We start from the raw sequence: 26,431 nt of genomic DNA, 5'->3' as shown, positions 1-26,431 counted from the left end.
TGGCTTCAGGTGTCAGGCCTTCCACCTGAACTGCAACACACCATACAGGACTTGCCCTTCGATGGCCAAGGCCTATTTTCTGAAAAAACTGACCCTAGGCTGCAAAGCCTGAAGGATAACAGGGTGATCACGTTTCACTCGGGATGCACACATCAGTGACTCAGCGCAGTCCTTCCATCCCCAGCCTCACCGCTCTTACCCCCCGCCTAGGCCACGACAGGACTTCAGCAGAAGGTGCAGCTGAGGCAATCGCAGATGGCATCAGGACCCCAAAGGGGTCAGAATCAGGGTGCCTCCAAACCACCTGCGGGACCCAAACCAAACTTTTGAAGGCACGCCTGAGGACGGCATACCAGTTGTTTCCCAGGATCCTTCCCCTCCATTTTACAACCTCCTTTCCCTTTTTCTCCCTGCGTGGACCCAACTAACTTTGGATCGTTGAGTCCTATGCACGGTAGAATTCAGATACCAGCTCCAGTTTATTTCACCCCCTCCCTCCCACCCCCCATCCTCATCCCTCTTCAGGGACCCCTCTCACGAGCAATTCCTCTTGCAAGAGGTATGGACGGTCCTTGCCATGGGAGCTATAGAGGAGGTACCGAAGGACTCGAAGGGCAAGGAGTTCTATTCCTGCTATTTCCTAAACCCCAAGGCGAAGGGAGGTCTCAGACCTATCCTAGACCTGCGAGGACTCAACAAGTTCATGATAAAGTTGAAGTTCCGCATGGTATCCCTGGGGACCATCATCTCATTCTTGGGTCTGGGAGACTGGTATGCCGCCCTCGATATGAAGGATGCATATTTTCACATTGCCATTTACCCTCCGCACAGACGGTACCTCCGGTTTGTGGTCAACCGTCAACATTTCCAATTTACAGTCCTTCCGTTTGGCCTCTCTATTCGGTCGGGCCATTCTGCGACTCCAGTCTCGCCGAGGGTCCTGCTTTACCACAGCCGGTGGTTTTCAGGTGATGGTAATCAATTATACAAGGTCCTATAAAACTTCCGACAACTTCGCAGCTCGCACTTTGTCTCGCCCCTTCAGGTCACATTGGCTGCCTCGTCCACTGAGTTCTGTGACCAAATACGTCCAGACTGCGTCTCAATCCCCTTTCAAACTGGGTTGGCTCCTCGGTATACTGCCTGGCAGGAGGACAGTATAACATGATCCTTACGATCCCTTCGGTCCATTCCCTCAATCCCTGGCTGGTGAGTTGACGCCCCTCCTGGGTCGTGCAGGGATGCCCATTCCCATCCGCCTCAGCCTTCAATGACCCTTCACAACAGCCGCGTCATCTCGCGGTGGAGGAGTGCCCAGCCTTTTCGGGGGAAACATCTCCACACTCGAAGGCCTTTGATTTCAACTCAGGAGCTGGTGCTTGCACATTTCAATGTGCCGGAGACTGAGAGCACTCTCCCTTGGGTGCCAGGCTGTCTTCAAGGGCTAGGTTACAGGCCGTTGGGTAGTTTTCCAAGTGCTACAGACCAACACAACGGCCATGTTTTTACATAAACAAAGCAGGGAGGAGCTTGTGAGTAATCTGCCTCCCAGTCCCACCAACGCTGAACTGTTAGCATCCACAATTCTGTCCTGTCCCAAACCTGGACTTTTGGCGTGCCAAAAGTCTGGGGGCTTACTGGAAACTCCCCCAAGCCTCACTACCATGCCTGGGGTATTTTGGGCTGCCAGCCAGGTCAGGGTAACAGGTAATTAACTTTAGGGGGCCTGATCCTCCCCGTTTGCCTCTCTCATGGTGTCCCCAACCCTCGCCTTGGTGGGACCTCCAGATTCCAAATCCTTGAGATGCTAAAAGCAGGGGAAAAAATGTCCCTTCTCCCTTCCTTCCCAGCTTGCCACAGAAAGAAACGGTTTCTCTGACTTCCCAAGCGATAAGCGTTTTCTCTACCCTCAGGACAACTTGAGACTGCAAACTGCCAACAGCTGGTGGTCTTTTGCCTTTCCCCGTGTCTGCTTCTTTCGTAGCAGTAACAGGAAAAAACTTTCACACAAGGACAGATGGATGATTCTGTTGTCTCTTGCCACAGTAGTGCTCCTTCCCTGAAAGCAATTAGGAAAATAGCCCACAGCCGGGGGCTTTTCCCTACCCTTTGCCTCCCTAGGAAACAGAAAATGCCACACGTTTATTTAAAGAAAAAGTTTATTATAAAAAAAAAGAAGGAAAATATAAACAAATAATCTTGCCATTTAAAGAAACTCAGTCCAATACAGGTCTTGCTTTAAGAAAGATATGAAAAACAGTCTGATCTTAAGATAGCCCCAATTAAACAGTCCACAAATCAATCATACAGGTAAAATACACCACAAAGATCATCATGCCCAGAGTTAACTTTGCGTCCCTGGTGGTACTTACAGATTTATAGAAGGAAATTTTAGATAAGTGGAGGGTAGAGGAACCTTTTACTTCACAGACTGAGCAAACAACAAGACCCCTGTATACCAATTCCCGCCCCTGACTTTAAACAATCCAGTTCTCTGATTGGTCCTCTGGTCAGGTGTTTGGTTACCCTTTCCAGGTAAAAGAAACTTAACCCTTACCTTACCTATCCATTTATGACAGGAGCACGTTCCTCCCCCCTTTGCCAGGAAGCTATTCAGCTCTGGGATTTCTGCATAGCCCACTCAATAGACCTGATAGTGTCTTTTCTCCCAGAGGTTCGGAACACTCTGGCGGATCAACTCAGCAGATCCTTCCTGTCTCATGAGTGGTCGATTCGTCCGGAAGTTATCCATTCTGTTTTCCGGATGTGGAGCTTTCCCCGCATAGACCTCTTCGCCTCCCACGAGAACAGGAAATGGCAGACGTTCTGCTCCTTCCAAGGTCTCTTCAAGGGCTTGATCTCAGACGTATTTCTGATACCGTGGATGAGCCATCTGCTTTACACCTTCCCATCATTCCTGCTGGTTCACAGGGTCCTGCTCAAGCTCTGAAGAGACAGAGCCCACCTCATCATGATCGCTCCAGCCTGGCCGAGGCAACACTGGTACACCATGTTGCTCAACCTGTCGATAGCCAACCCAATCCCTCTACCTCTTTGCCCGGACCTGATAACTCAGGACCACGGCAGACTTCACCACCCAGACCTGCAGTCTCTTCACCTCACAGCATGGTTACTGCGTGGTTAAGCCAGTCCAAGTTATGTTGCTCTGCCTTGGTCCAACAAGTGCTCTTGGGTAGTAGGAAACCTTCCACTAGGTTAGCATATCTGGCCAAGTGGAAGCGCTTCTCCTGCTGGTGCGACCAACGTAATGTTATTCCCACCAAGGTTCCGGTCCTTACCATCTTGGACTACCTCTGGTCTCTCAAACAGCACGGCCTAGCGGTATCTTCATTGAAGGTGCACTTGGCGGCGATCTCTACCTTCCACCCAGGGGAAAGCGGCCGCTCGGTCTTCCCTCACCTCATGGTTTCGAGGTTACTCAAGGGCTTGGAGCGATTATACCCACAAGTGCGCCACCCCGCCCCAACTTGGGACCTCAACCTAGTTCTAGCCAAACTTATGACTGCTCCCTTCAAGCCGCTAGCAACCTGCTCACTGATGTACCTGTCCTGGAAGACAGCCTTCCTCGTAGCCATTACATCGGCAAGACGAGTTTCTGAGCTTCGGGCTCTCATGGTAGACCCCCCCGTATACAGTGTTTCATAAGGACAAGGTACAGTTGCAACTACATCCAGCCTTTCTCCCTAAAGTGGTATCGGCCTTTCATATCAACCAGGATATCTTCCTTCCAGTCTTCTTCCCGAAGCCATACTCATCACACCGGGAACAACACCTGCACTCCCTAGACGTCCGTAGAGCGCTCGCATTTTATACTGAGTGAACAAAAGCCCTTCCATAAAATACCACAACTCTTCGTTGCGGTGGCAGACCGGATGAAGGACCTACCTGTCTCTTCCCAGAGGATTTCATCTTGGGTGACATCGTGCATCCGCACCTGTTATGACTTGGCTCATGTTCCGATGAGCCACCTTACCGCCCATTCTACCAGGGCTCAGGCTTCATCTGCCGCTTTCCTGGCTCATGTACCCATCCAGGAAATATGTCGTGCAGCCACCTGGTCCTTGGTCCACACCTTTGCATCACATTACGCATTGGTTCAACAGTCCAGAGATGATGCGGCATTTGTTCTACATTCTGCGACATCTCACTCCTATCCCACTACCTAGGTAAGGCTTGGGAGTCACCTAATTGGAATTGATATGAGCAAGCACTTGAAGAAGAAAAGATGGTTACTCACCTTTGTAACTGTTGTTCTTTGAGATGTGTTGCTCATATCCATTCCAAACCCGCCCTCCTTCCCCTCTGTCGGAGTAACCGGCAAGAAGGAACTGAAGGGCCATTGGGTCGGCAGGGGTATATATCCGGCGCCATGGCAGCGCCACTCTAGGGGCGACCCAACCGACCCACCGAGTGTTGCTAGGGTAAAAATCTTCCGACAAACGTGCACACAGCGCGTGCACACCTAATTGGAATGGATATGAGCAACACATCTCGAAGAACAACAGTTACAAAGGTGAGTAACCATCTTTTACTCCTTGTGATAACACAGGAACTAGGGATCACCACATTAAATTAATAGGCAGCAGGTATAAAACAAACGAAAGGAAGTATTTTTTTCACACAATGCACAGTCAACCTGTGGAACTGCTTGCCGGAGGATGATGTGAAGGCCAAGGCTATATCAGGGTTCAAAAAAGAACTAGATAAGTTCATGGAGGATAGGTCCATCAATGGCTATTAGCCAGGCTGAGCAGGGATGGTGTCCTTAGCACCTGTTTGCCAGAAGCTGGGAATGAGCGGCAGGGGATGAATCACTTGATTACCTGTTCTGTTCATTCCCTCTGGGGCACCTGGCATTGGCCACTGTTGAAAAACAGGATACTGGGCTAGATGGACATTGCTGACCCAGTGTGGCCATTCTTATGTTCTAGAAATGCCCAAAATAAGTTGGGGACTGAGAGGTGGGAGGGGTTGGTGTAGAGTGCTGTGCAGTTTCTATTGCCATTTGTTGATGATAAATGAAGACTGCATAATTCAGTCATGGCTCCCCCACTCAAAAGTAATATACTCATCTGATCTATCTACCTATCTATTCTAGAATTTTGTATGAGCTCCCTCACCACTGTAAATTATAATACCGAGCTGTTCTATAGCAATTTTCATCTCTAGAGCTCAAAGTGCTTTACAAAGTATCATTATCAACAGATGGGCAAACTGAGTCACAGATAGGAGGTGACTTGCTGAAAGTCAACCAGCAGGCCAGTGGCAGCATCAAGAACAAATCTAGTCCAATGTTCCACCCACCCAGTCATATTGCCTCCATAGTATCTGAGCTCTGATCTCAAGTATATCTCATATATAAAACCTTTATACATAAACAGCAAAACTTGATTGTTTTTTTATTTCGCAACTTCTCTCTCTATATATGTCTTATATATGTGTGTGCATGTGACTAACATGATTGCCTTAGCTGGAACAATGGCCTCAACTGAATTATCTTTGGAAGTCTCCCATCAAAGTACTAACTTGGCCTGACCCAACTTGACTTTTGAACTGTGTTAATCTTGTCATAAGGAACAAAATAAACAGGCTTGGACACAGTTAGCATTTGAATAGGAAAAGCCAGTTTAGGCAGGAAGTGATGTTCATGATTTATTAGGTTGAAAGCTTTCCTCTGAGTCAGTACTGAACTAGTGCCTCAGTATGGTGTTGTTGGATACTGTTCTCCTGGAGGTGATTTCTTACAGCTGAGATGTAATACTGAGGACCTCAACATCTATGGTTGTGTAAAATCCCTACGGCACTAACAAATGAATAAATAAATAAAAAATAGAGACGTTAATTCCAATGTTCCTTGTCACATTCCAGTGAAAATACTTTAAAATAAATTCTTTACCTTCTATCCTGAATTGTTGTGTAATGTGTCTGTGCACTGGTAACAGTTGCTTTGCTTAACCTATGAGGGACTGGGATTTCAGAGACAGATTAAATTAAATAGGTTGCATGAAGTTTGAAAATAACTTTGGCCTCTTTTTGGATCAAAGTCACCAAATCTAAGAACATCAGATATACATTGTAAGATCATTACTGTGGCTTCTTCATGTTTCATAGGGAAACAATTAGAATGCAGTTTTAACTTTTTTTATTCACATTTCTAAAATAAAATTCTATTGTATTGTGTCCATCCCATAACTTTGCTATAAATAAAACGTAGAGAATAAATGGGTTTTAGTTCAGTTTTTCTTACTTGAATCTAGTTTTATTTCTTGTATTAAAATCTGTGTGTATTTCAGAGATAATTTATAAAATGTATTTGATTCTTTGTAACAGAAATCTGATTCACCCTGGCTATGTTTTCCAGATGTCTTTGCGTTGTCATTTAACTAGTTTTTAACTTTTGTTTGTGTGAGTCAGTTCTGTTTCATGTGAACTTCAGACCACCTGTGGTGAAAGAATAAGACACAAATTAGTTGTGACATGAAACAGGATATAAATTCCCCAAACCAGTTTATAAGGGGTCTTATTTTACTTTATGGTGTGTTAGCAGCACTAATCCATCACGTTTGCATTTCAAACACAACAAACAGGAAAGTGATCTAAAATATTGAAACTGAAGGAAATTTCTGCATGGAGGGATTTTCGTTCAGCCAGGTTCTAGTATCTGTAGTCTCTTTGCCTTTGAACTCCTGGTTAAGGCAAATTGAACCCAGGCTACATTACGCTGTAGATTCTAGTCGCTGGGGGAATTATATATGCATAACCTAGTTATATCAAAGAAATGTGCAATCAAAATAGAGGATAAATTTGTATTACATCTGTGTGACACAACCCCATATAACTGTATCGTTAATGAGTTTTCGCTGTAAAATTCATGAGACTTATTAAAGCATAGCACTAATTATTATACAAGGTAACTTTTTAAAAGGTGTCATGGGAAAGAGATTCTAAGAGCTAACTAGCCATTCAATTAGCAATGCACAGAAATCTAACCTAAATAACCAGGAAAAAAAGTTGTATTTTGTTTATCATTCTAAAATACTATTCCGAGTTTAGCCCAGTAATAAAATACCTGTGAGCCATGTGTAATTAAGAACAGGAAATATGAAAAGGCAATATTTGTTGAAGTACTTGAAATTCAGCTGTTAAAACAGGGACTCTAGTTTACATTTTCTGAATAATATCTTAGGGTTAAGTGGTGTTTTGGACTTAAAGGTGTTTAAATTTCATAAGTGTGGTTAATTTATAATGATAGGTCTGGCTAAGAAGTGGAATTCCACTATTCTTATACAATTTATTGAAGCCTGTTTGGTCATAATGGGAATTTTTCACACTGAACCTTTGCAACTGAAGACACTGAAACACATCTGTCTCTGCAGAAATGTTGCACTATATGAAGTAAAAATGTGATCCTGTAGTCCTCACGCAGATAAAATTCCCATTTTCTTGAAGACTGCAAGGAACAATTGTAAAGAAACCAAGACGTAAACACTGAATCATTCATTTGTGAATGTCACACAGCTAATCATCTGATCTTATACACAGCCCCACTGCTGAAGTATTTCCATTATATGCTGTAGGCCAGATGCAGAACTGGGGTAAACTGGTGCAATTGAACTGAAGTAAATGGTGCTATGGCTACTGCACATTTGATTATGTTCAGGGCTTAAATTCAGCTGGAGCTGTTCAGAGCCCAGCTCCAATAAAAATATTCACAGCTCTGGGGGACCACAAGCTGGTTTCAGGGGGTCCAGAGGGCCCTGCAGCTGAAGCCGGGTGCACCTCCCACAGGGATGAAGAACCAGCCCCAGCACGCCTCCTGTGAGGTGGAAACCCCCAGCCCCAGCACCTCCTGCAAGCCTGAAGCCTTGACCCCAGCGTTCAGGGCCGGTTTTATGACCCGCGGGGCCCGATTGGAGTACTCAGCAGCGGTACGGGGCTTCGGTGGCACTTCGGCCGTGGGGGGGGGGAGGACTGCTCCAGGTCTTCCGTGGCACCGAAGGACCCCCCGCTGCCAAAATGACATGGAAGACCCCTGGAGCAGGGCCCCCTTAGGCGCAGGGCCCTCTTTGGCACAGGGCCCGATTCTGGGGAATTGGGGGAATCGGCATAAATTCGGCCCTGCTGGTGCTCCCCAGCCACCCCTGTGAGGCTAAAGCCCTGAGACCCCTGCCCTGCAGCTGAAGCCCAAAACCCCACCATCTCACAGGGCAGAAGCTTTAATAAAAATAATTACGTGGCAATTTATTTTTGTGAATGCTGTGCAATTTATTTTTGCGGTAATTATGGGAAATTAACATATTTACGTACTGAATATGGAGAGCAGACGGCAGATATGGGCAGCTGACGCAGAATGTAAGCAAGCACATCTTTCTGACGTAATCAACAAGGGCGAAGGTCCTTAGATAATCACACCTGATTTATGTGTGTGGTTAACTTCTGTGTACAGTACTCAATTCCCCAGCATGAGTCCAAAAAATTAAATCACTGTTTTTCACAAGAAAAAGGAAACTCTGATTCAGAGGCCAGTGGGGAAGTTAATGGCACTGTTGTTTGTCAGGATGAAGAGGCAGTACAGAGCATCCCTGATGAGCAAGAAGAACATGATGATAAACCGGAATGCGGCGGGAGTGACCTACTGCTGTGTTAATCAGACAGCCAAAAAAATGATTTTTGTGAAAAAAAAACAAACTTGTGACTGAATGTTAGAAAAGGTAATTTGAGTTGTAGCATCTGTGCAAAAGTACAGTATCTCAGAGTTATGAGCAGAGGTTAAAGCTTGGGCTAATTCTGATTTTTCAAGCTATGGGAACAGCAAATTAAAACAAATGAAGTCTCTGAGAAAAAAGATCTATGAGCTCAAAGTCTCAGCGTCACAAAGCTGCAGAAAATAGAGGGAGGCAGAGAAAGATGTATTGATAGCATGTCAAGTGCCAGGGCAGTCAGAGCATATTGAAGCTATGTGAGAAGTATTCCATGCTGTGTGCAAACTGGCAAAACAAAATTGTCCCTCCTACAATTTTGAAACAGAAATTGATCTGCAGAAGTTAAATGGACTAAATATGGGGCGAATTCTGCACTCAAACATCATCTGCACTAGCATACAGCTGCACATTGTGGAGGAAATGAAGAAAAAAATATTTAAAAATATAATATCTCATAAGTGCAAAATCACAGTGATGATTGATGAGTTAACTACGTTGAGCCAGGCTTCCACTCTTACCACCTACATATGATTTGCAGCGGAGGAGATGGAGGAGCCTACGAACATGTTTGTTGACCTAATCGAGCTTCCAGCTGCTGATGCCTCAACCATTGCCAGAATCTTGCTGCACAAGTTGGATGCAATGGGATTCATGGAGGCTTACGGTACTTAAAGGAACACTTGGAGGCTCTTGCTTGTGCTGGAGCCACAGTCACGCTAGGTCAGAAATGCGGAGTGGCTGCTATAGCTGCGTTTTCCAAAGGTAATTGCCTGGTACTGCTCCATCCACTGACTGGAACTCTGTGTTCATGAGCTCGTGCAGGATGTTCATGGAGTCAACCACTTTAAAGTATTTATAGACAAACTGTACTATGTATCATGCCTCCCCTAAAAGCACAAGAGAACTTCAAGAATGTGCAGCATCTTTGCATGTAAAAATCTTGAAAACTGAGTGTGTTCTGGGAATATGATGGGTTGCATCAAGTAACTGTGCAGTGAAAGCTGTCTGGCAGAATTGGCCTTGCTAGTGAAGGCAGGGGGCTGGACTCAATGACCTTTTGAGGTCCCTTCCAGTTCTAGGAGATTTGGTATATCTCCAATTATTACCTTAATTACCTATTACCTTAATTACCGTGCTGTCTTTCTTCACTTCCAGCAGTCAGCAGAAGCACAATGTAAAGAAAAAGACATACTTTCTGATGCTCTACAAAAGTTACCAGAACTCTCACTTGAGCCACAGTCTAGGGAAATCAATATCCAAAGTGCACAAGACAAAATTCTGAGGCAGATTTGTGTTTTTGATCAGAGAGTGCAAGAACCAGGGGAGCAAGAGAGGCTTGCATAAGAAGCTGAAGCTGCGATGGAATTTCAGGGAATCGCGCTGGACACAAACACTGGAGGCATCATGTCAATCAACTGATCTCAATTCTACAGAAGTTTGGCAAACCAGCTGCAGCATAGGCTCATAGACAAAACGGATGAGCAACTTGCTGCTGATGTCAAAGTTCTATATCCTAGGAACTGGCTGCAGGATGCTGCTGTATTCCATGGAGAACGTGAAGTCAAGGCTCACTGCCATAGGTTGCAATTGGATGAGAGAGCAGTAGTGTGTGGGTTCAGAGAATACAAGGATAGTCACTAGAAGGCAATGCTATCTCCTGTAAAATCTCTTTTAAAGTGCTTCAGTACCATACCGACATAGGTGCTGACTCCATGGCTGCTCCAGCCAAGCTCCCCCACTCCCCCCAGCACCTCTCACTCACCTGCAGCCCTGCTGATCAACTCCTCCCTCTCCCAGTGCGTTCTGGCCACTGCAATCAGCTGTTCTGTGGCAAGCAGGAGGTGCTGGTAGGATGGGGGGAGGAGCAGGGATGGAGTGCTCTCAGGGGAGGGTATGGAAAGAGTCAGGGAAGAAGTGGGGCAGGGCAGAGTGGGGGCAGGAAGGGATGAGGCTTAAGGAAAGGCATGGAGTGGGGGCAGGGCCAGGGGCGAAGAGGGAGCAGGAAGAGGTGGGGATTTGGAAGAAAGGTTGGAATGGGGTTTGGGCCTGGAACGGGGGTGGGTGTGTCAAGCACCCTTCCCCTGTGGTAAAGAGGAAGTCGGCACCTATGCATACCAATAACATCAGTTGAATGTGAATGGGGTTTCTTGCACATGAACATAATCATGACCCATCTGCGATCATCTCTGAAAGTGCTGACCATATCAATGCTACTTTTCATTAGCTTGGCAGGACAGACTCGCACAATGTTCAATGCTGAAACGTATGTGAGATCAGGAAAAGAAGACAAGCCGTCACTGATCTGAGGAACAAGGTCAGGGAAGAAAAAAGTATGAAAACAACATGATACAGCTGTGGAACCTCCTCAAGTAGCTTTTTGTTTCTCTAGTAGGTGGAGGTGTGGGGAGCTCTGGGAAATACTTTCTGAGAATTTAAGCCCTGATTAAATTGATTTCCTGAATTCTGGTTAGTTGAAACTTCTGGGTAACTGAGGCTCATGAATGTTTCCCAGTGCCATATTCCACTCTTCAATGGCCTCCTGGTCCCCCAAGCCTTCAGTGAAAAGAATGCCAATTTACCAAAGAGTGGCTGCTTTGAAGGTTGCAGTCTGAGGGTCCCATGCTCAGAACACAGTGAAGACTGACCAGCTTTGCAGAATGGGGATTTAAAAAGATTGTGCTAGATGGAGCCTGGTCCTTTAGAACTTGTAGCGCGTATTGGCCTTCATTTTCATTAAGTTCTAAGCCGGGGGAGCCTCCAAACTGCTAGCATCATATACAGAAGGCAGCCTGCAGACTTTAAAATCTCTGCCCCAGGGTTGCCATGGAAGATTTCACATTCTGCTTAAGCAAATGCTCTGATATTTTGCAAAACCCCTGTTTCCAAAAGATTTCAGTTCCACTGTGAAATGATTAGCTGGAATGAGAACAGCAAAACAAGGACACTGGACTTTAGAAAGGCAGATTTCAACTGACTCTGAGAAATAGTAAGCAAGGTCCCATGAAAAGACCAATTAGGAAGAAAAGAAATCAAAGGGGGCTGGCAGTTCTTAAAAGGATGTAACACTAGATGTTCAACATCAAGCAATTCCAACACAGAGAAGGATAAGAAGAGTCAGTGGAGGCCAATGTGGCTCCACAAAAAACTTTTTAGCAATCTGAAAACCAAAAGGAATAGATACAGGAAATAGAAGGGGGGGCATATCACCAAGGAAGTATACATGGGAATAATGTGAGCATGTAGGGACAAAATCAGGAAAGCCAGGGCAAAGAGTGAGTTACAGCTGGCAAGAAATGCTAGAGACAACAGGAAAGGGTTCTTCAAATACATCAGACAAAAAAGAAAGATCAAGGATAGTGTGGGTCTGCTACTCAATGGAGAAGGCGGGCTGGTAATGGAAGATGATAGGAGGGCTCAGTGGCTACTTTGCTTCAGTCTTCTCTAAAAAAAAAAAAACTTGACCGGATGACTAGTGACGTTACCATAGACAATAAAGGGGAAGGGATGCAGATTGGGATAAGTAAAGAAGACATCAGAGATTTTCTGAACAATCTGAATGAATTCAAATCAACGTGGCTGGATGCTATTCAAGGGTACTGACTGAATTAGCTGAAGAAATCTTAGAGCCAATGGCAATAATAATTACAAACTCATGGATGCTAGGAGGGATCCTGGAAGATTGGAGAAAGGTTAATATAATGCCTAACTTTAAAAGGAGGAGCAGGGAAACTATAGACCAGTCAGCCTGACTTCTATGCCTGAAAAACTACTAGAACAATGTAAAAAATATTCAGTTTGCTAATACTTGGAGGATGAAGGGGTAATCACTAGCAGCCAGCATGAATTTCCTTCTTTGACAGCGTAACTGATTTGGTGGATTGGGGGAATGTGGTAGATATAATATACCTGGACTTCAGCAAGGCTTTTGACACAGTCCTACATGACATTCTGATATGTACGCTGGAGAAATGCGAGCTCGACAGAACTATCATTAAGTGGATACATAATTCCTTAGACAACCAAACAGAGTAACTATTAATGGAATGATGTCGATTTTGGAGGGAGGCCTCAAGTGGGGTTCCACAAGGATCTGCTCTGGCTCCAGTGTTGTTTGGTTCTTTATTAATTAACTGGATGTAGGTATAGAGAGCATACTGAGCAAGTTTGCAGATGACACAAAGCTAGGGGTGTTGTCAATACTTTGGAGGATAGAGCTAAAATTCAGAAGGTTCTTGGATAAATTGGAGAACTGGGCTATAGACAACAAAATGAAATTGAAAAAAGACAAATGTAAGGTGCTACACTTAGGGAAGGAAAACCATACACACAAATACATACAAGTCATGGGAGGTGATAGTACCGCTCTACTTAGCACTGATTAGGCCTCAGCTGGAGTACTGTGTCCAGTTTTGGTCACCAATGTGTAGGAAAGATGTAGAGAAACAGGAAAGGATCCAGAGGCAAGTAACAAAGATGATCAAAGGGATGGAATGCAAACACGGTTCTGGCATGCTGCAAAAAAACTAATTTTCCTTTTCCTTTGTATTCTTTGGCATAACATTCCGCCTTGCATTCTCTTTTATTTGGGAGGCCACCATACAGCCGCAATGGGTTGGTGACCAGCTATGCTATTGATGTGATGCACTAGGGATAGACAAGATTAAAATAAACACACACACAAATCCTATAGCCTCCATATATAGAGGAGCTCAAGGGATTTGTAGGTTGTTGCCACAAAATCAGTACAGGGGATCGTTAGCCAAGTAAGAAATCCTGGGTCAACCTCTGCTCTTTTACACACTGTGAATCCAGAGTAATGCAGGATTCCTTAAGTGGCTTCTCTGTCATTGTGGAGCCTCTGCCAATCTTTGAGCAGTGATGGTTCCTGCTTGTTGTATCACACTTCAGGGTACTTTGAGAGTTTTCAGAAGCTTTTTTGACCTTCCTTTTTCCCTCAAAAAAACCCAGACAAGCACATAGCATCTCTTTAAAGCTAATGCAGCTACTTCATTTCTTTGTTGGGTGTTTCTTTGGTGTAAATTCAACTATGATCAAATTTGAGGATGATACCAAAACTAATATGGTAGGAAACACACAGAGTACAGGGGGGGGAAATACCTGTAAAATGACCTGGAGATTACAGCAAGAAGCTGCAAGCAACAGAGGGATTTATAAATGTAAAGTTCTACACCCAGGGAGAAGAAACAAGCATCCAGAATGAAAAATATAGGGATATGTCCAAGCAGATACAGTGGTTACAGTAAGCAAAACATACTGTCTCCTTAATACTCTTCTACCATTACTTTTTATTTAATCATAATAAATATATTTTGATAGAGAAAATTGTATTGGGAGTAGGTGTCTGGAGGGATGGTATTCCACAGTCTGAAAGAGGTTAAAATGTAATGTGATGCATGTAATATTCTGGCTAGATTAGTGATTCTTAGACTGCCTAATGTACAGTGTATGACGTGTATCCTCTTTTATTTACGTTTAAAGGTTCTTTTCATTGGAGACTCAACTAACAGAGGGATAATGTACTATCTGATTGAAAGAGTGAATGAGACCCTTCAGGAATGGCAAAAGGCTCATGACATTAAATTTTATCATAACATAAATGATGGGAAAACATTTATCAGTTACTCCTACTACCCCCAGTTTTGGATCAATGTAAACCAGCGGCCAACTTTTGAAAAAGCACTAGAACAGCTGTTACAAAGGTACAGTATAACTTCTATTGATGGGTTGTTTGTATTCTTCTTCCATTCACAAATGTGTTTAACAGACCTGTACCATTAAAATCAGTAAAGAATTAAGCACAAGATGTACTGGCCATATTGTGTGGTTAAAAAATAGTCAAATGACATCACACGTCTGATCAGGATGCCAAATACAGTTCATTTAAATGTAATGTGATGCTGTTAAAATGTTTACCATCTGTTTTAAGGCTACATGTGGTATGCTTTTTTTTTGGTTTCAGATCACATCCTCTTGAGAACACAGACCAGACGGTATTAGTTGTGGGTGGTGTTCAGTGGCTTAATTCCAATCACCTGCAAATTATTCAAAAGGTGCTGAAGAGGTAAAGTTTAGTGTTATACATTTCTATTATCCCAAGTAAAACATTGATATGATAAATTACAACCACCAAACTTAACCAGTAGTTTCAGATACAAACATTTCATTTTTTTCATCATTATACATTTAAATCTGATGTTAAAAGAAATAATTTTATAATGTCTCTTCATAGATCTGTAAATAAAATCCATGTGCTTTATTTCACTTGTTAAACAGGGAAAATCTATCAAATATCCTGGTAGTTATCAAATCCATAGGAATGGGCTTTCATCTACCAGTGGATGGGATACATTCTTTATCGCAGGTGGGTCAGATTTTGACTGCATTCCCATGAAATGCTTACTGTCTAACTCAGGGGTCAGCAACCTTTCAGAGGTGGTGTGCCAAGTCTTCATTTATTCGTGGTACTTTAAGGTTTCGCGTGCCAGTAATACATTTTATATTTATAGGGGCTGGCGGTCGGAACCCCAGACTGGCAGCAGGCTGAGTGGCTCAGCCAGCTGCCGGTCTGTAGTTCCGTCCGCTAGCCCCTGCCAGCTGGGGTCCCAGCCACTGGCCCCGCTTAGCCCACTGCCAGCCCGGGGTTCCGTCCATCCAGGCTGGCAGAAGCGTGCCACAGTAAATCAGCTTGTGTACTGCCTTTGGCACCTGTGCCAAAGGTTGCTGACCCCTGGTCTAACTGATCATTTTGCTATCTCTTTAAAATACATTGCCACCTGTGCTGAACAAGCTTTAAATGGACCAGTGAGAGAGAAACATTTGTATTTGTAATATGGTTTGCTGATATGGACTTGTGCCAATTACCCTTATTCCACAGCACTCAGAGCTCCGTTCAGTGCTTCATACTAAACTGGTTGTTCCAAGAACTAGAAGCACCTACATATTACACATAATGCCAGTTTGCAGAGCTGAGTGGGAGACAGATTGCTCCAGCCACATGGATAGTTGAACCTCCCCAGTCTCCCTTTCTACAGGGAGGTGGTGACTAATGGGACAGGTTCATTGGTACACCGTTGGCTACTTTGCACTGCTCTCCATAAATCCAGCTTGACCAGCCAAATCAGTGTAGGCTGCTTTGCATCACCAGAACATTGCAAGGCAGCTGGAATGTCCTAGTGAACCTGGGCCTTTAAATGTGTGTTTATAGTGTCAGATGGTTATTCTAAATAAGGTCAAAAGCACCCACAGTAGCAGAGGGACACATTTTTTTACTATGTTGGTTATAAATTACCATAGATAATAGTGCGTGGATGATAATTCTCACTTCGGTAAAAAACATAAGTAATGATAGCTCCTCCCTCAAGGATCTTAGTCTAATAGAGACAGATAAGACAATAAGAGGTGTTAACTTAAAACCATTCTTTTGTCATAATCATGATTATCATGTCTTCCCGGTTCTGTAACATTTGAGGGATGGGGGGAAGAGATGAGGGGCTCTGAAAAAGAGAACAAGATCTGGGTTGGGTCAATCACAAAAATTCATTTCGGGTGCAGTTTTGAGGGATGGACCCTCTTCCCTAACCAGTGTAGTCCTGGAGGCAGGGCAGGGGAGTGGAAGCTGGAAGACTTAAATGCTATTCCCAGTTCTGCCAATGGCTTTCTGAATAACTGTAGGTCTGCCAGATAAACTCTCTCTCTCTCTCTGTGTTTCCCTGTCTGTAAAGAAGAGGTGTTATTGTTCACCCTTCTTTGTAAAGTGCTTTGACAGCAACAGCTGAAAAGCAATAGATTATGGCTGTTTATAGTCAGAACACCTTAATTTTTTTTTCCAGTTCTGCTACTGACTCAGTGTGACCTAGGCAAGTCAACTGTCTCTGCTCCAGTGTACTCATCTGTAAAATGAATGTAATTGTTATGGAGGGGGTTATTCCATTTTAGGGGGAAAATGAGTGGACACAGGAACAAGAGCAACAAAACTGTCCCAGTCTACCTTTATTTGGTTCCTCTCTTTAGTTAGCCCCGTCATGCCTTGGTATAGAAATGAAGACTGGGTGGGAAAACCAACATAATTTGGGCCTAAAATAGGTAAGGCGAAGAAGGATGGGCCAGTGGTTGTGGCACTGGCCTGGGAATATGGAAGATCCGTTTTCAGTTCCCTGCTCCGACACAGACATTATTTGTGACCTTGGAAAGACACTTAGCCTCTCTGTGCCTCAGTTCCATATCTGTACAAGAAGGGTCCGAGAGGAGACAGGCACCACCAGGATAAAACCACCAACTGAAAAACGATGCCTCTAACTCAGTCACAGAATATATACAAGATAGGTAAGATAAGACCCTGAAAAAAGCCTTCTCAGGGAAAACTTTGTGGTTTGGTTTTATTTATTAGTCAGCAAATCCACAGAACTCTGGGAAACAATCTGATTTAACTGCAGTCCATTGTTACTGCTTCTGTCCAAACATTCCTCTTATTTTCAATATCTGAGTCTGAAGTCAATTCACTAGCATGGTTTGAGTGTGTTGGACAAGAGGATTACCCCACCTCAGCTCAAAAGCCTCTCTGTCTGAGATTGCTATACAACGTAAAATGCAGTCACTTGACAACTTACAGCTAATGTTTTCTATTCATGGCCTCCCTGCCATGTCTTGACAAATGCTAGGCTGCTCCCCAGTGTTGCTAATTTGAGGGGACTCATGCAATTGCAGAATGTGACAACTCCTGTCAAAGACAATGGTCTCAAATACCTGTGATTTTTAAGCCAAACGTCTTTTACTGGACAATAGCTACTCTATAATAGCTTTATAATGCAATAACTACTTGCATCTGAGGAAGTGGGTATTCATCTATGAAAGCTCAGGATCCAATATGTCTGTTAGTCTATAAGGTGCTGCAGGACTCTTTGCTGCTTTTACAGATCCAGACTAACACGACTACCCCTCTGATACTTTATAATAGGACCTTTAATGATTTTCACTTTAGTGTTACAAGACTTAATTTCTTTCATAGGAGGGCTTTAACATATAATTTTCAAGTGCTTAATTCTTTTTAAAATCAGCCTGACTTCTTCATAGTACATGATATACTCTTTTGTATAAAGAAGAACTAATTCAATAATTTCCTTTTAGTCTTTGTATGCACCAATACATGTATTGAGAAATTGCTTCAAAATCTAACAAAGCCTTGGAGCAATAGCTATTTTCAATAATGCAATTGCTATAATTTGTGTAAAAAATAGTATAATTATTTCATTCAATATTGGCCCAATTCTGCAGTTTTGCCATTACTTTAGGGTCAGATTCTGCTACCATTGTAATCAGTCAGTGTAGTATACTACTGAATAACATTGATATTTTTTTGCTTTGGAATACAGACTGAAGTGCAAAATTTATGGAATGAAAATTTGGTTATTCTGGATACTGCAAAAAGATATGGCTATGAGGTGGTTGATACTTTCATCATCACAATGGGACGTTACAAAGAATTTCTGCAAGGGAAGTGCGGGTGTCATTTCCATGAGGTAATCATTTATTGTTTATATTGGTCTCATTTAAGTATTTAAAAGAGGTTCTAACTGTCAGATGCTATAGTGAAAATATATACAGCATAGTGTATAGTGATGGATCAAAGGTAGACCTAAATAAAGCTTGAAAAGGTTTCTAATGCACGTGAAGATATATGCAGCTCTCCATGGAGGGGAACGGAAGCTGGGTAGTGGTCAACGTTCAGATCCTCAAAGGTATTTAGGTACCTAACTCCCAATGGGTTAGGCACCTATATACCTTTAAGAATCTAGGTTCAAATATAAAACAGAAGTACCCTAAAAATGGAGTCCTATCCATGTAAACTCAGTGGAATCACAAAAGGGCTGTTCCAAAAATATATTTCTAAAATGGAAAGAGGTTTCTCTGTGCAGGGCTTTATTTCCAGGCTCTGCACTGTATTATCTTGTTTCTTCTGGATCTGTTCAGTCTACTTATTTCAATGCTGTCACCATGCTCATAGACCTACCAGTTATTTGTCTCAAGTCTTCCTTAGCTGGTTTATTAACTTCACTCTTTCTGAATCTGCCACTGCATGTTCTCATGTGAGGGCATGGGAGCTATGAGTATGTTGTTTGATTAGAACTATCTCGTAGCAGAGTGTGTACAGGGAGAGGAGTTGCACTGGCAGAGGGGTTGTGAGGAGGTACCATAACTGCTCCTGTCTGTGTATTGTCTTACTTTTTGCCCTAGTTTTCTCTTCTGTTTGTATACCTGAAGGAATTCTCTTTTCCATTTTACACTTACTGGGCTAAATTCAGCTTTGTGATGGCACAGGTACAAGGTCTTGGCAATGGAAAACCCACCAGAGGGGTTGCTGTAGTTGTGCAAAGGGTTTGTAGCTTCCCCTCCAGCAGAGGACTCAAGTGCTTCCAGTCACCCCAAAGAGTGAGAGATGCAGGCTGGGTATGGGGGGCATAGCCAGGGTAGCTCAGGTTCTTAGCGGCTGCCCCTGGCTGAAAACTGAACTGGCTTCCCTGGAAAACCCTGGGGAGGTCTGTAGCATACCACACCCTGCCCTGCTTAGTGAATCCCCTAGGCTGGCACAGAGAAGTGTAATTAACTCATACCTCCTGGTGTCACCTGTACTGAATCTGGATGCAAGTGAATTAGCATCATTTCAGGCTATCACTTCAGCTAACAGTATGTCACCCCCTTTGAACCTTTTTGGTGCTGGGTTTGTGTTAGGACATGTTCAAAGTGTGCTGCATTCCATTGCCCCAAGGGACTGTTAGAAGCTGGTGCAATGTGAAACAGTCAGAGGAGCTCCAAGTTCCACCCAGGGTCAAACTGGCAAGCCGCAGAATTGGGAGGGGTGCAGGAGAATTGCATAAAGCCACCTGCATTCCAGTACACCTGAAGGCTTTCTAACCTCAGGGTGCTCTACTGATCCCTGTTGTTTGAATTAATGCACTAAGGCTCAGCATTAAATAATTATTGAACCTGTGTATCCTGCATGAGCATCTATGGAGCACCAAATAAACAGCTAAACTCTTGGCCTAACATTAACTTTGCTCATTGTAAAATGAGATGAGCGGCAGTTGAGGACAGTTTCTTCTTCAATTGTTTAGAGTCCTGGTTAGGAACTTCAAGGGAATCTTCTCAAGAAATTTCAGAGACAGCAGTCCATGACTTAAATCAAAAAAGAACAAGCAAGCACACTATTGAAACTAGGCACAAGATCAACCTGGAGGCTGCCAAACCAGTATCCAGAGTAAGTAGGGGATTTGAAAAACAAGGTATTTTAAGTTGTTCTGGTTTCCTTTTCGATATATTTTGAGTGTCTGCTGTGTCTTTTCACAGTTAGCCCTGTTAGAGGAGGGATCAGTTTTGAATTTGCATTTTTAGTGCCATAAATATATGAAACCGAGAAGTGCTCCCTTGATTTCAAGCATTGCTCTGAATGAAACCAGAAGACGTTCTTCCCTGGTGATATATAAAGGTGCACCCTCTGCCTCACAATTGACTGTGATAATTCCAAATATGAGACTTGATTTAAGGAAGTTCCCTAGTGTCATCAAGAGAAGTACCATAGAATTCCATTAAGGTCTCACCAAAGTTTCTGTGAAGCTAATTTGTTGGTATGAGAGGCCTGTGCCAGGATTCCAGAGTTGAATTATTAATCTGCTGGGAGTCTGAACATTCCATCAAGGCATTTAGCTTTAAAGGAGTTTCAGTGAATGTCTATGTGCTACTTCAAAGCATTTCACCATCCTACTCTTAGGAATTTAAGAAACACAATGAGCAGTACAGGGAGCTTTGGGTCATCAACTCATTTCCCTTCAAGTGCTAGACTCTGACTCCAAATCAAAATTATTTCTGCTGTGAAAATCAGGACTACAAACTCAAAGACAATCAGTAACACTTGGCCTCAATTCACTGCTTTATTTCACTAAAATCTCACAAGGAGAATAAAACTTTCCATTTTAAAATTGTGAACTTTCATAAATCAAGAGTCAACTTTGTGTGGACTGTTTATTGTGTGCACAATTAAAAAGGAGGTCAAAGATGCAAGCAGTCCACAATAATATAAGTAAACAAAGACTGGGCAGAAGTTGGTATTAAAAAGTCAAATATGTAGGAAAATAGGATGCACCAAAAGCTGTGGACTTTATTTATTTATTTATTTTTGTAAACCAAGAGTTACACGGCTTCACAGGTATCTAGGAATACCATTTCAAAATGCTGAGGGTATTCAGGGACTTTAGGTCAGAAAGAAACCAGCAGCTGAAAGAAACCCCTGCAGTTTCATTACTGACTGTAATGGTGCTATAGCCTTGCCTGATGCAACACTTAGACACAGGAATCTACAAGCTTTTTCATTTGGAGAAAATCCTAAATAAGTTTTGGAGCTCAACTGCCACCCCACCCTCAGACAAGATTTCTGGAATTTGTCTACTGTCAATACAAGCAGCTCCAATTTGCCTTCTAAATGCCTTCTAAATGTTTCAAGAAAAGAATAAATGCAACTTGCCTTCGGTTAAAGTGATACCTGTTTTAATGTGATCCTCACTCTGGGGTCAAACCCTCTCTCCAGATACAGATATGTGCATAGGGCTCCTGCTTCAGTGGATGGGAGCTGCACTTTTAAAGGCTGGACATGGCCTTGAGTGCTAGGTGAAAGTGCTGATTTCTGCTGTGTGGAAACACTGGGAAAGCTCTGATTCCTTCTCCCCCACAAAGTTTCACAAAAACTGAATCCAAAAATAAAGTTTCCTTCATTGTACACTCGCTTCATGCGGCAAAGAAGTCTGTGGCTAATGAAACCTAAGAATAGCTGAAAATCAAACAGAAATCCAGGGCCACAATAGTTGAAGACAAACAAAGATTAAAGAGCCTCCATGTGGTGTAGGGTTGCCAGTTTGGGTTGGATGTATTCCTGGAGGACACAGTCTTTAATTAAAGATTAATCTTTAATTCCTGGAGAGTCCAGCACAATCCTGGAGGTTGGCAATCCTGGTGTGGTGCTATCCTGCCACCCCTGCTTTCTAGTTAATGATTCTGACCATTTCCTGGTTGTTAGTGGAGTCTATTTAATCCTCTCAGCTGCACCATCATAAAAATACTGTCACCTTTTAAACCACGAGCTCTTGTTTGTCTACTGAAGCTTCACTGAGGCAGATGCTTTCTCTGAAACACAACAGTCTAGGACTTTTAACGTGCTTCTGAAGAAGACAGATGCTGTGATCAACTTGGCCTTTAATTCTTTTCTGGGGTCATTGGAATTCATGCTAGCAAATTCTGATACCAGGTCTGGGCCTTTTGTTTCATGGAATTCCATGAGTGTTGCAGTCAACTGAGGGTGAGGAGCCTCTATCTTAAGAATTCAATCCCTTCCCTATGGCTCAGTCATGACAGGGGAGATGCTCAACCGCATTGCCCTAGGAGCAGCCCAGGAATCAGACAGTGACTCTGGGTCACAATCTACCTTCCAGTTCCACCCCTTGCTCTGGGACTGATGTATTTGGCATCAGTCCTATACCCAGTGCAGCACATATCCCCTGGTGACCCAGTGCAGCAGTGCTCACAAGCATGGTCTTGTGTGGGTTGGAGCCAAGAATCTACCCATTCCCCCATCCCGTGCTGCCCATGTGATTGGAGGAAGGACACAGAAATCCCACAGAGACTTTTTCTCCTTCCCATCCATGCCCCACCCCATATATATAATTAAGGCTGCGAGTCTGTCATGAAGGTCACAGATTCAGTGACTTTCCATGACCTCTGTGACTTCTGCAGGGGCAGTAGGTTGGAGGGATGCTTACCTCAGGGTGAGGGTCTCCCACTAGCATAGTCCTGCAGCTCCTAGGCAGCGGAGGGGTCAGGGGGGCCTCCGCTCTGCGCGCTGCCTGCGCCTGCAGACCCTACCCCCACACCTCCCATTGACTGCGTTTCCTGGCTAATGGGAGCTGCAGCAGCCGGCGCTTGTGCCCCTCCACCACCTCAGAGCTGCAGGGACATGGAGCCAGGTAGGGAGCCCCTTCCAGCCCCGCCAACCAGCCCCCCCAGCACCAGCGGGGGTCCCAGGCCACCTCCCTCAGCACCCGCAGTTCACCTGGGCCACTCCCTCCCCTCCCTCGAGCACCTGCGGCCTACCACCCAAGTTTTAGTTATAAGCATTTTTAATAAAAGTCATGGACAAATCAAGGATTGTGAATTTTTGTTTACTAAAAATACCCGTGACTAAAACGTAGCCTTGTATATAAAATATACACATCACCATGCAGATGTGCAGCAGCGCAGGCCACAGTCTGGCCCTTAACAAGCTGGAACTCAGATATGGTGTTCTTCAAGGCCCACTGCAGTTCCCTTCTGTTTCCTTAGACTTTTGCAGCATGGACCCCATGTTGTAGTCTTATTAGCCTTTGTAGCATAGACTGGGGAATATCTGGATGAAATGCTTCCAGTCTGCTTTATGCAGTATTGGGTAGACGCTGTCAGTGGTTGTTGCTGTTGTTGTTTTTTAAGTAGTTCTGGGTGAGCTCCTGTACAAATTAGTATTACGGATTAAATTCAGCCATCCCGAGGGACTCCAATGAACAGTGTAGCTGCAGCAGGTATAAGTCAAGGTGGAATTTGGCTGTGTCTTTATTTTTAAAATCCTGTTATTGACGCTGAGAGGCCTTTGTTACTGGAACAGGAGAGGTATACCCAGGAGGAGGTTAATATGGGGTCCACTAGCCACCAAGAAAAAGTCTAGGTCACTGAGTAACATCCACAGAGACCCTCTGAATGGTTTTATACCTCATTAGTTTTAATGGCCTTGGCCTCAGTTCATTTTTGCATCATGGCAATGGGTTGGGAAGAGGGAGTATCCTGGAGTTCATAAGCAGTTTGCGCTGTGAAAATGGCATATTGTCTCAGAGGACCAACAGAACAACATTGTGTAGAACTCCAGAACTTTTCAGGCTTTATGAAACCAACTGAGAAATTAAATCCACTGCTTGCTACTTTCATTTTTTCACTTAAAGTGACTCCTAAATCCCTAGTAGAATGCTGCCCCACACCCACATCCCGTGACATCTGAACTCAGCTACAGCTATGTGGGAGGCTGGGAATGGAAGGCTGGCTACTTTGTGAATTTTGAACAAGAGAAATGGATTGTATTCAGCAGGGCTGGCTCCAGGTTTTCTGCCGCCCCAAGCGGAAAAAAAAAAAGCCGGGTCCTTCACTCCCTCTCTTCCTCTTCAGCAGCACTTCGGCGGCTGCTCAAAGAGGATGAGGGACTGAAGGACCCACTGCCAAATTCCTGCCGAAGACCCGGACGTGCAGCCCCAATACTGGATGACTGCTGCCCCTTTATATTGACCTCCCAAGCACCTGCTTCCTTAGCTGGTACCTGGAGCTGGCCCTGGTATTCAGCCACTCTCATTTAACCTTTAGTGTCTGTTTACACTTGCTGGCTAAACCAAGGACCTGATCCTGGGAGATGTAGTGCACCTGGAATTCCTGTTAACTTCATTGATCCTTCCGAGAGGCCCCAGAGCACAACAATGGCCTGGAAGCCCATAGCACCATGGCTACAAGCCCTGCTGTGACTTGGGAGAGAGCTGGGAACTACTGTAGAAGAAGAATCTCTCCATGTGACTAGTTTGATCTCCAGGTGTGAGGGCTCAGAATCTTGCATCTCCTGTCCCTGCCGGTCTACAGCCACTGCTAGTTCCAGGGGCCCAAGGCAACATTTGCAAACTGATCTTTAGTTTGTTCTGCTCAACATGCTTATGGCCCAGGGGACACAAAATGACCCTACACCTTCATGGCAGCTAGGACTGATGTAGATTTAGTCTATAACTTAATGGTAGTGGAATAATGTATACTAAATAGAAACTGGCAGCCTTTGGATTTGGGTATTTTAATCAGTGGCTGGCTGTAAGATGAATACTAAATTGCATTCCTTGGAGATTACTCTCATCAGGAATGTAGCTTGGGTGATTGGTTCAAGGTAGCATCATTTCAGAATAGTTACTTGATCTAAGGCACTAATTTAGAAAAATGAACCTCTGCAGGAATAGCATGAAAACAAATTGCTTCTCTTGGTTTAGCTGTATCAAATAGGCCTTAAAATGTATTAGTGTCCTAAATGGATATTACTTGCTCTTTTGCAAACTTAGACAACCCCTCTCACTCACCCTTTATAATTTTCACATGCTTTCTCTCTCATGGAATATCAGGGTTGGAAGGAACCTCAGAAGCTCATCTAGTCCAACCCCCTGCTCAAAGCAGGACCAATTCCCAGGCAGATTTTTGCCCCAGATTTCTAAATGTTCTCCTCAAGGATTGAACTCACAACCCTGGGTTTAGCAGGCCAATGTGCAAACCACTGAGCTATCCCTCCCCCCCCTAAAAAATAAATAATTGGAGATATGCCAATCTCCTAGAACTGGAAGGGAGTTATTGAGTCCAGCCCCTTGCCTTCACTAGCAGGACCAAGGACTGAATTTTGCTCCAGATGCCTAAGTGGCCCCCCCTCAAGGATTGAGCTCACAACCCTGGGTTTAGCAGCAGGGGCGGCTCTAGACATTTTGCTGTCCCAAGCAGGGTGGCATGCCACAGGGGGCGCTCTCATGGTTTGTGGCAGGTGGCTCTGGTGGACCTTTCGCAGGCATGCCTGTGGAGGGTCCGCTGGTCCCGCGGCTTTGGTGGACCTCCCACAGGCACGCCTGCAGGACGTCCACTGGAGCTGCGGGACCAGCAGACCCTCCGCAGGCACGTCTGCAGGAGGTCCACCAGAGCCACCTGCCACCCTCCTGGCGACTGGCAGAGCGTCCCCCGCGACACGCCGCCCCAAGCACATGCTTGGCGTGCTGGGGCCTGGAGCCGCCCCTGTTTAGCAGACCAATGCCGCTCAAACTATCCCTCTCTTCACATTTTATTTTGTGTGAGTTGCTGCTGTACATGTATTATGACCTGGTTAAATATGAACATTAGTTTTAAGTGTCTAATACAGAGGTGGGCCCGCGGGACCATCCTGCCTGGCCCTTGAGCTTCCGGCTAGGGAGGCTAGCCCCCGGCCCCTCCCCAGTTGTCCCCCTTCCCCCACAGCCTCAGCTCGCCATGCCGCCAGCACTCTGGGAGTGGGACTGCGACCTCCTGTCGGGCAGTGCAGCAGCGTGGCTGGCTCCGGCCAGGCCATGCAGCTGCCAGTCCTGGTGCTCTGAGCAGCATGGTAAGGGGGCGGGGATCAGGGGAATTGGATAAGGGGCAAGAGGTATCAGGGGGACGTCAGGGAACAGGGAGTGTGGGGGATTGGATAGGCACGGGAGTCCCGGGTGGCCTGTCAGAGGGTGAGGGTGTGGATAGGGGTTGGGGCAGTCAGGGAACAGGGAGCAGGAGAGGATGGATAGGGTGTGGAGTCCCAGGAAGACGGTGAGGGGTCCTGGGAGGTGGCAGTCAGGGGAAAACAAGCGGGGGGGTTGCATGGGTCAAGGGCTCTAAGGGGGCAGGAAGTGGGAGGAGGTGGATAGAGGGCAGGGGCCAGGCTGTTTGGGGAGGCACCGCCTTCCCTACCCGGCCCTCCATACAGTTTCGAAACCCCAATGTGGCCCTCAGGCCAAAAAGTTTGCCAAACCCAGTCTAAGACATTATTCCAAACATATTTCATTTTACAAAACCCCTATGAAGCACATCTATAAACATGAATGTGTCTGTAACCA

At 44.7% G+C, this 26,431-nt stretch overlaps 1 protein-coding gene across 2 annotated transcripts in view; it reads left to right on the top strand.

Annotated features, from left to right (window-relative positions):
* The window catches only part of CPED1 (cadherin like and PC-esterase domain containing 1), a 243,193-nt gene that overhangs the window by 213,383 nt on the left and 3,379 nt on the right, over positions 1-26,431 (top strand). For both annotated transcript variants that reach the window (XM_032796222.2, XM_032796223.2), the window contains exons 20-23: positions 14,223-14,443; positions 14,704-14,805; positions 15,018-15,105; positions 18,113-18,259. In XM_032796222.2, coding sequence (XP_032652113.1) covers positions 14,223-14,443; positions 14,704-14,805; positions 15,018-15,105; positions 18,113-18,259 — 558 coding nt within the window. The remainder of the gene's footprint in view (positions 1-14,222; positions 14,444-14,703; positions 14,806-15,017; positions 15,106-18,112; positions 18,260-26,431) is intronic.

Source organism: Chelonoidis abingdonii, chromosome 1 (assembly GCF_003597395.2).
Source record: "Chelonoidis abingdonii isolate Lonesome George chromosome 1, CheloAbing_2.0, whole genome shotgun sequence".
NCBI classification, from domain to species: Eukaryota; Metazoa; Chordata; order Testudines; family Testudinidae; genus Chelonoidis; species Chelonoidis abingdonii.
This window is presented reverse-complemented; position numbering and strand designations above follow the sequence as displayed.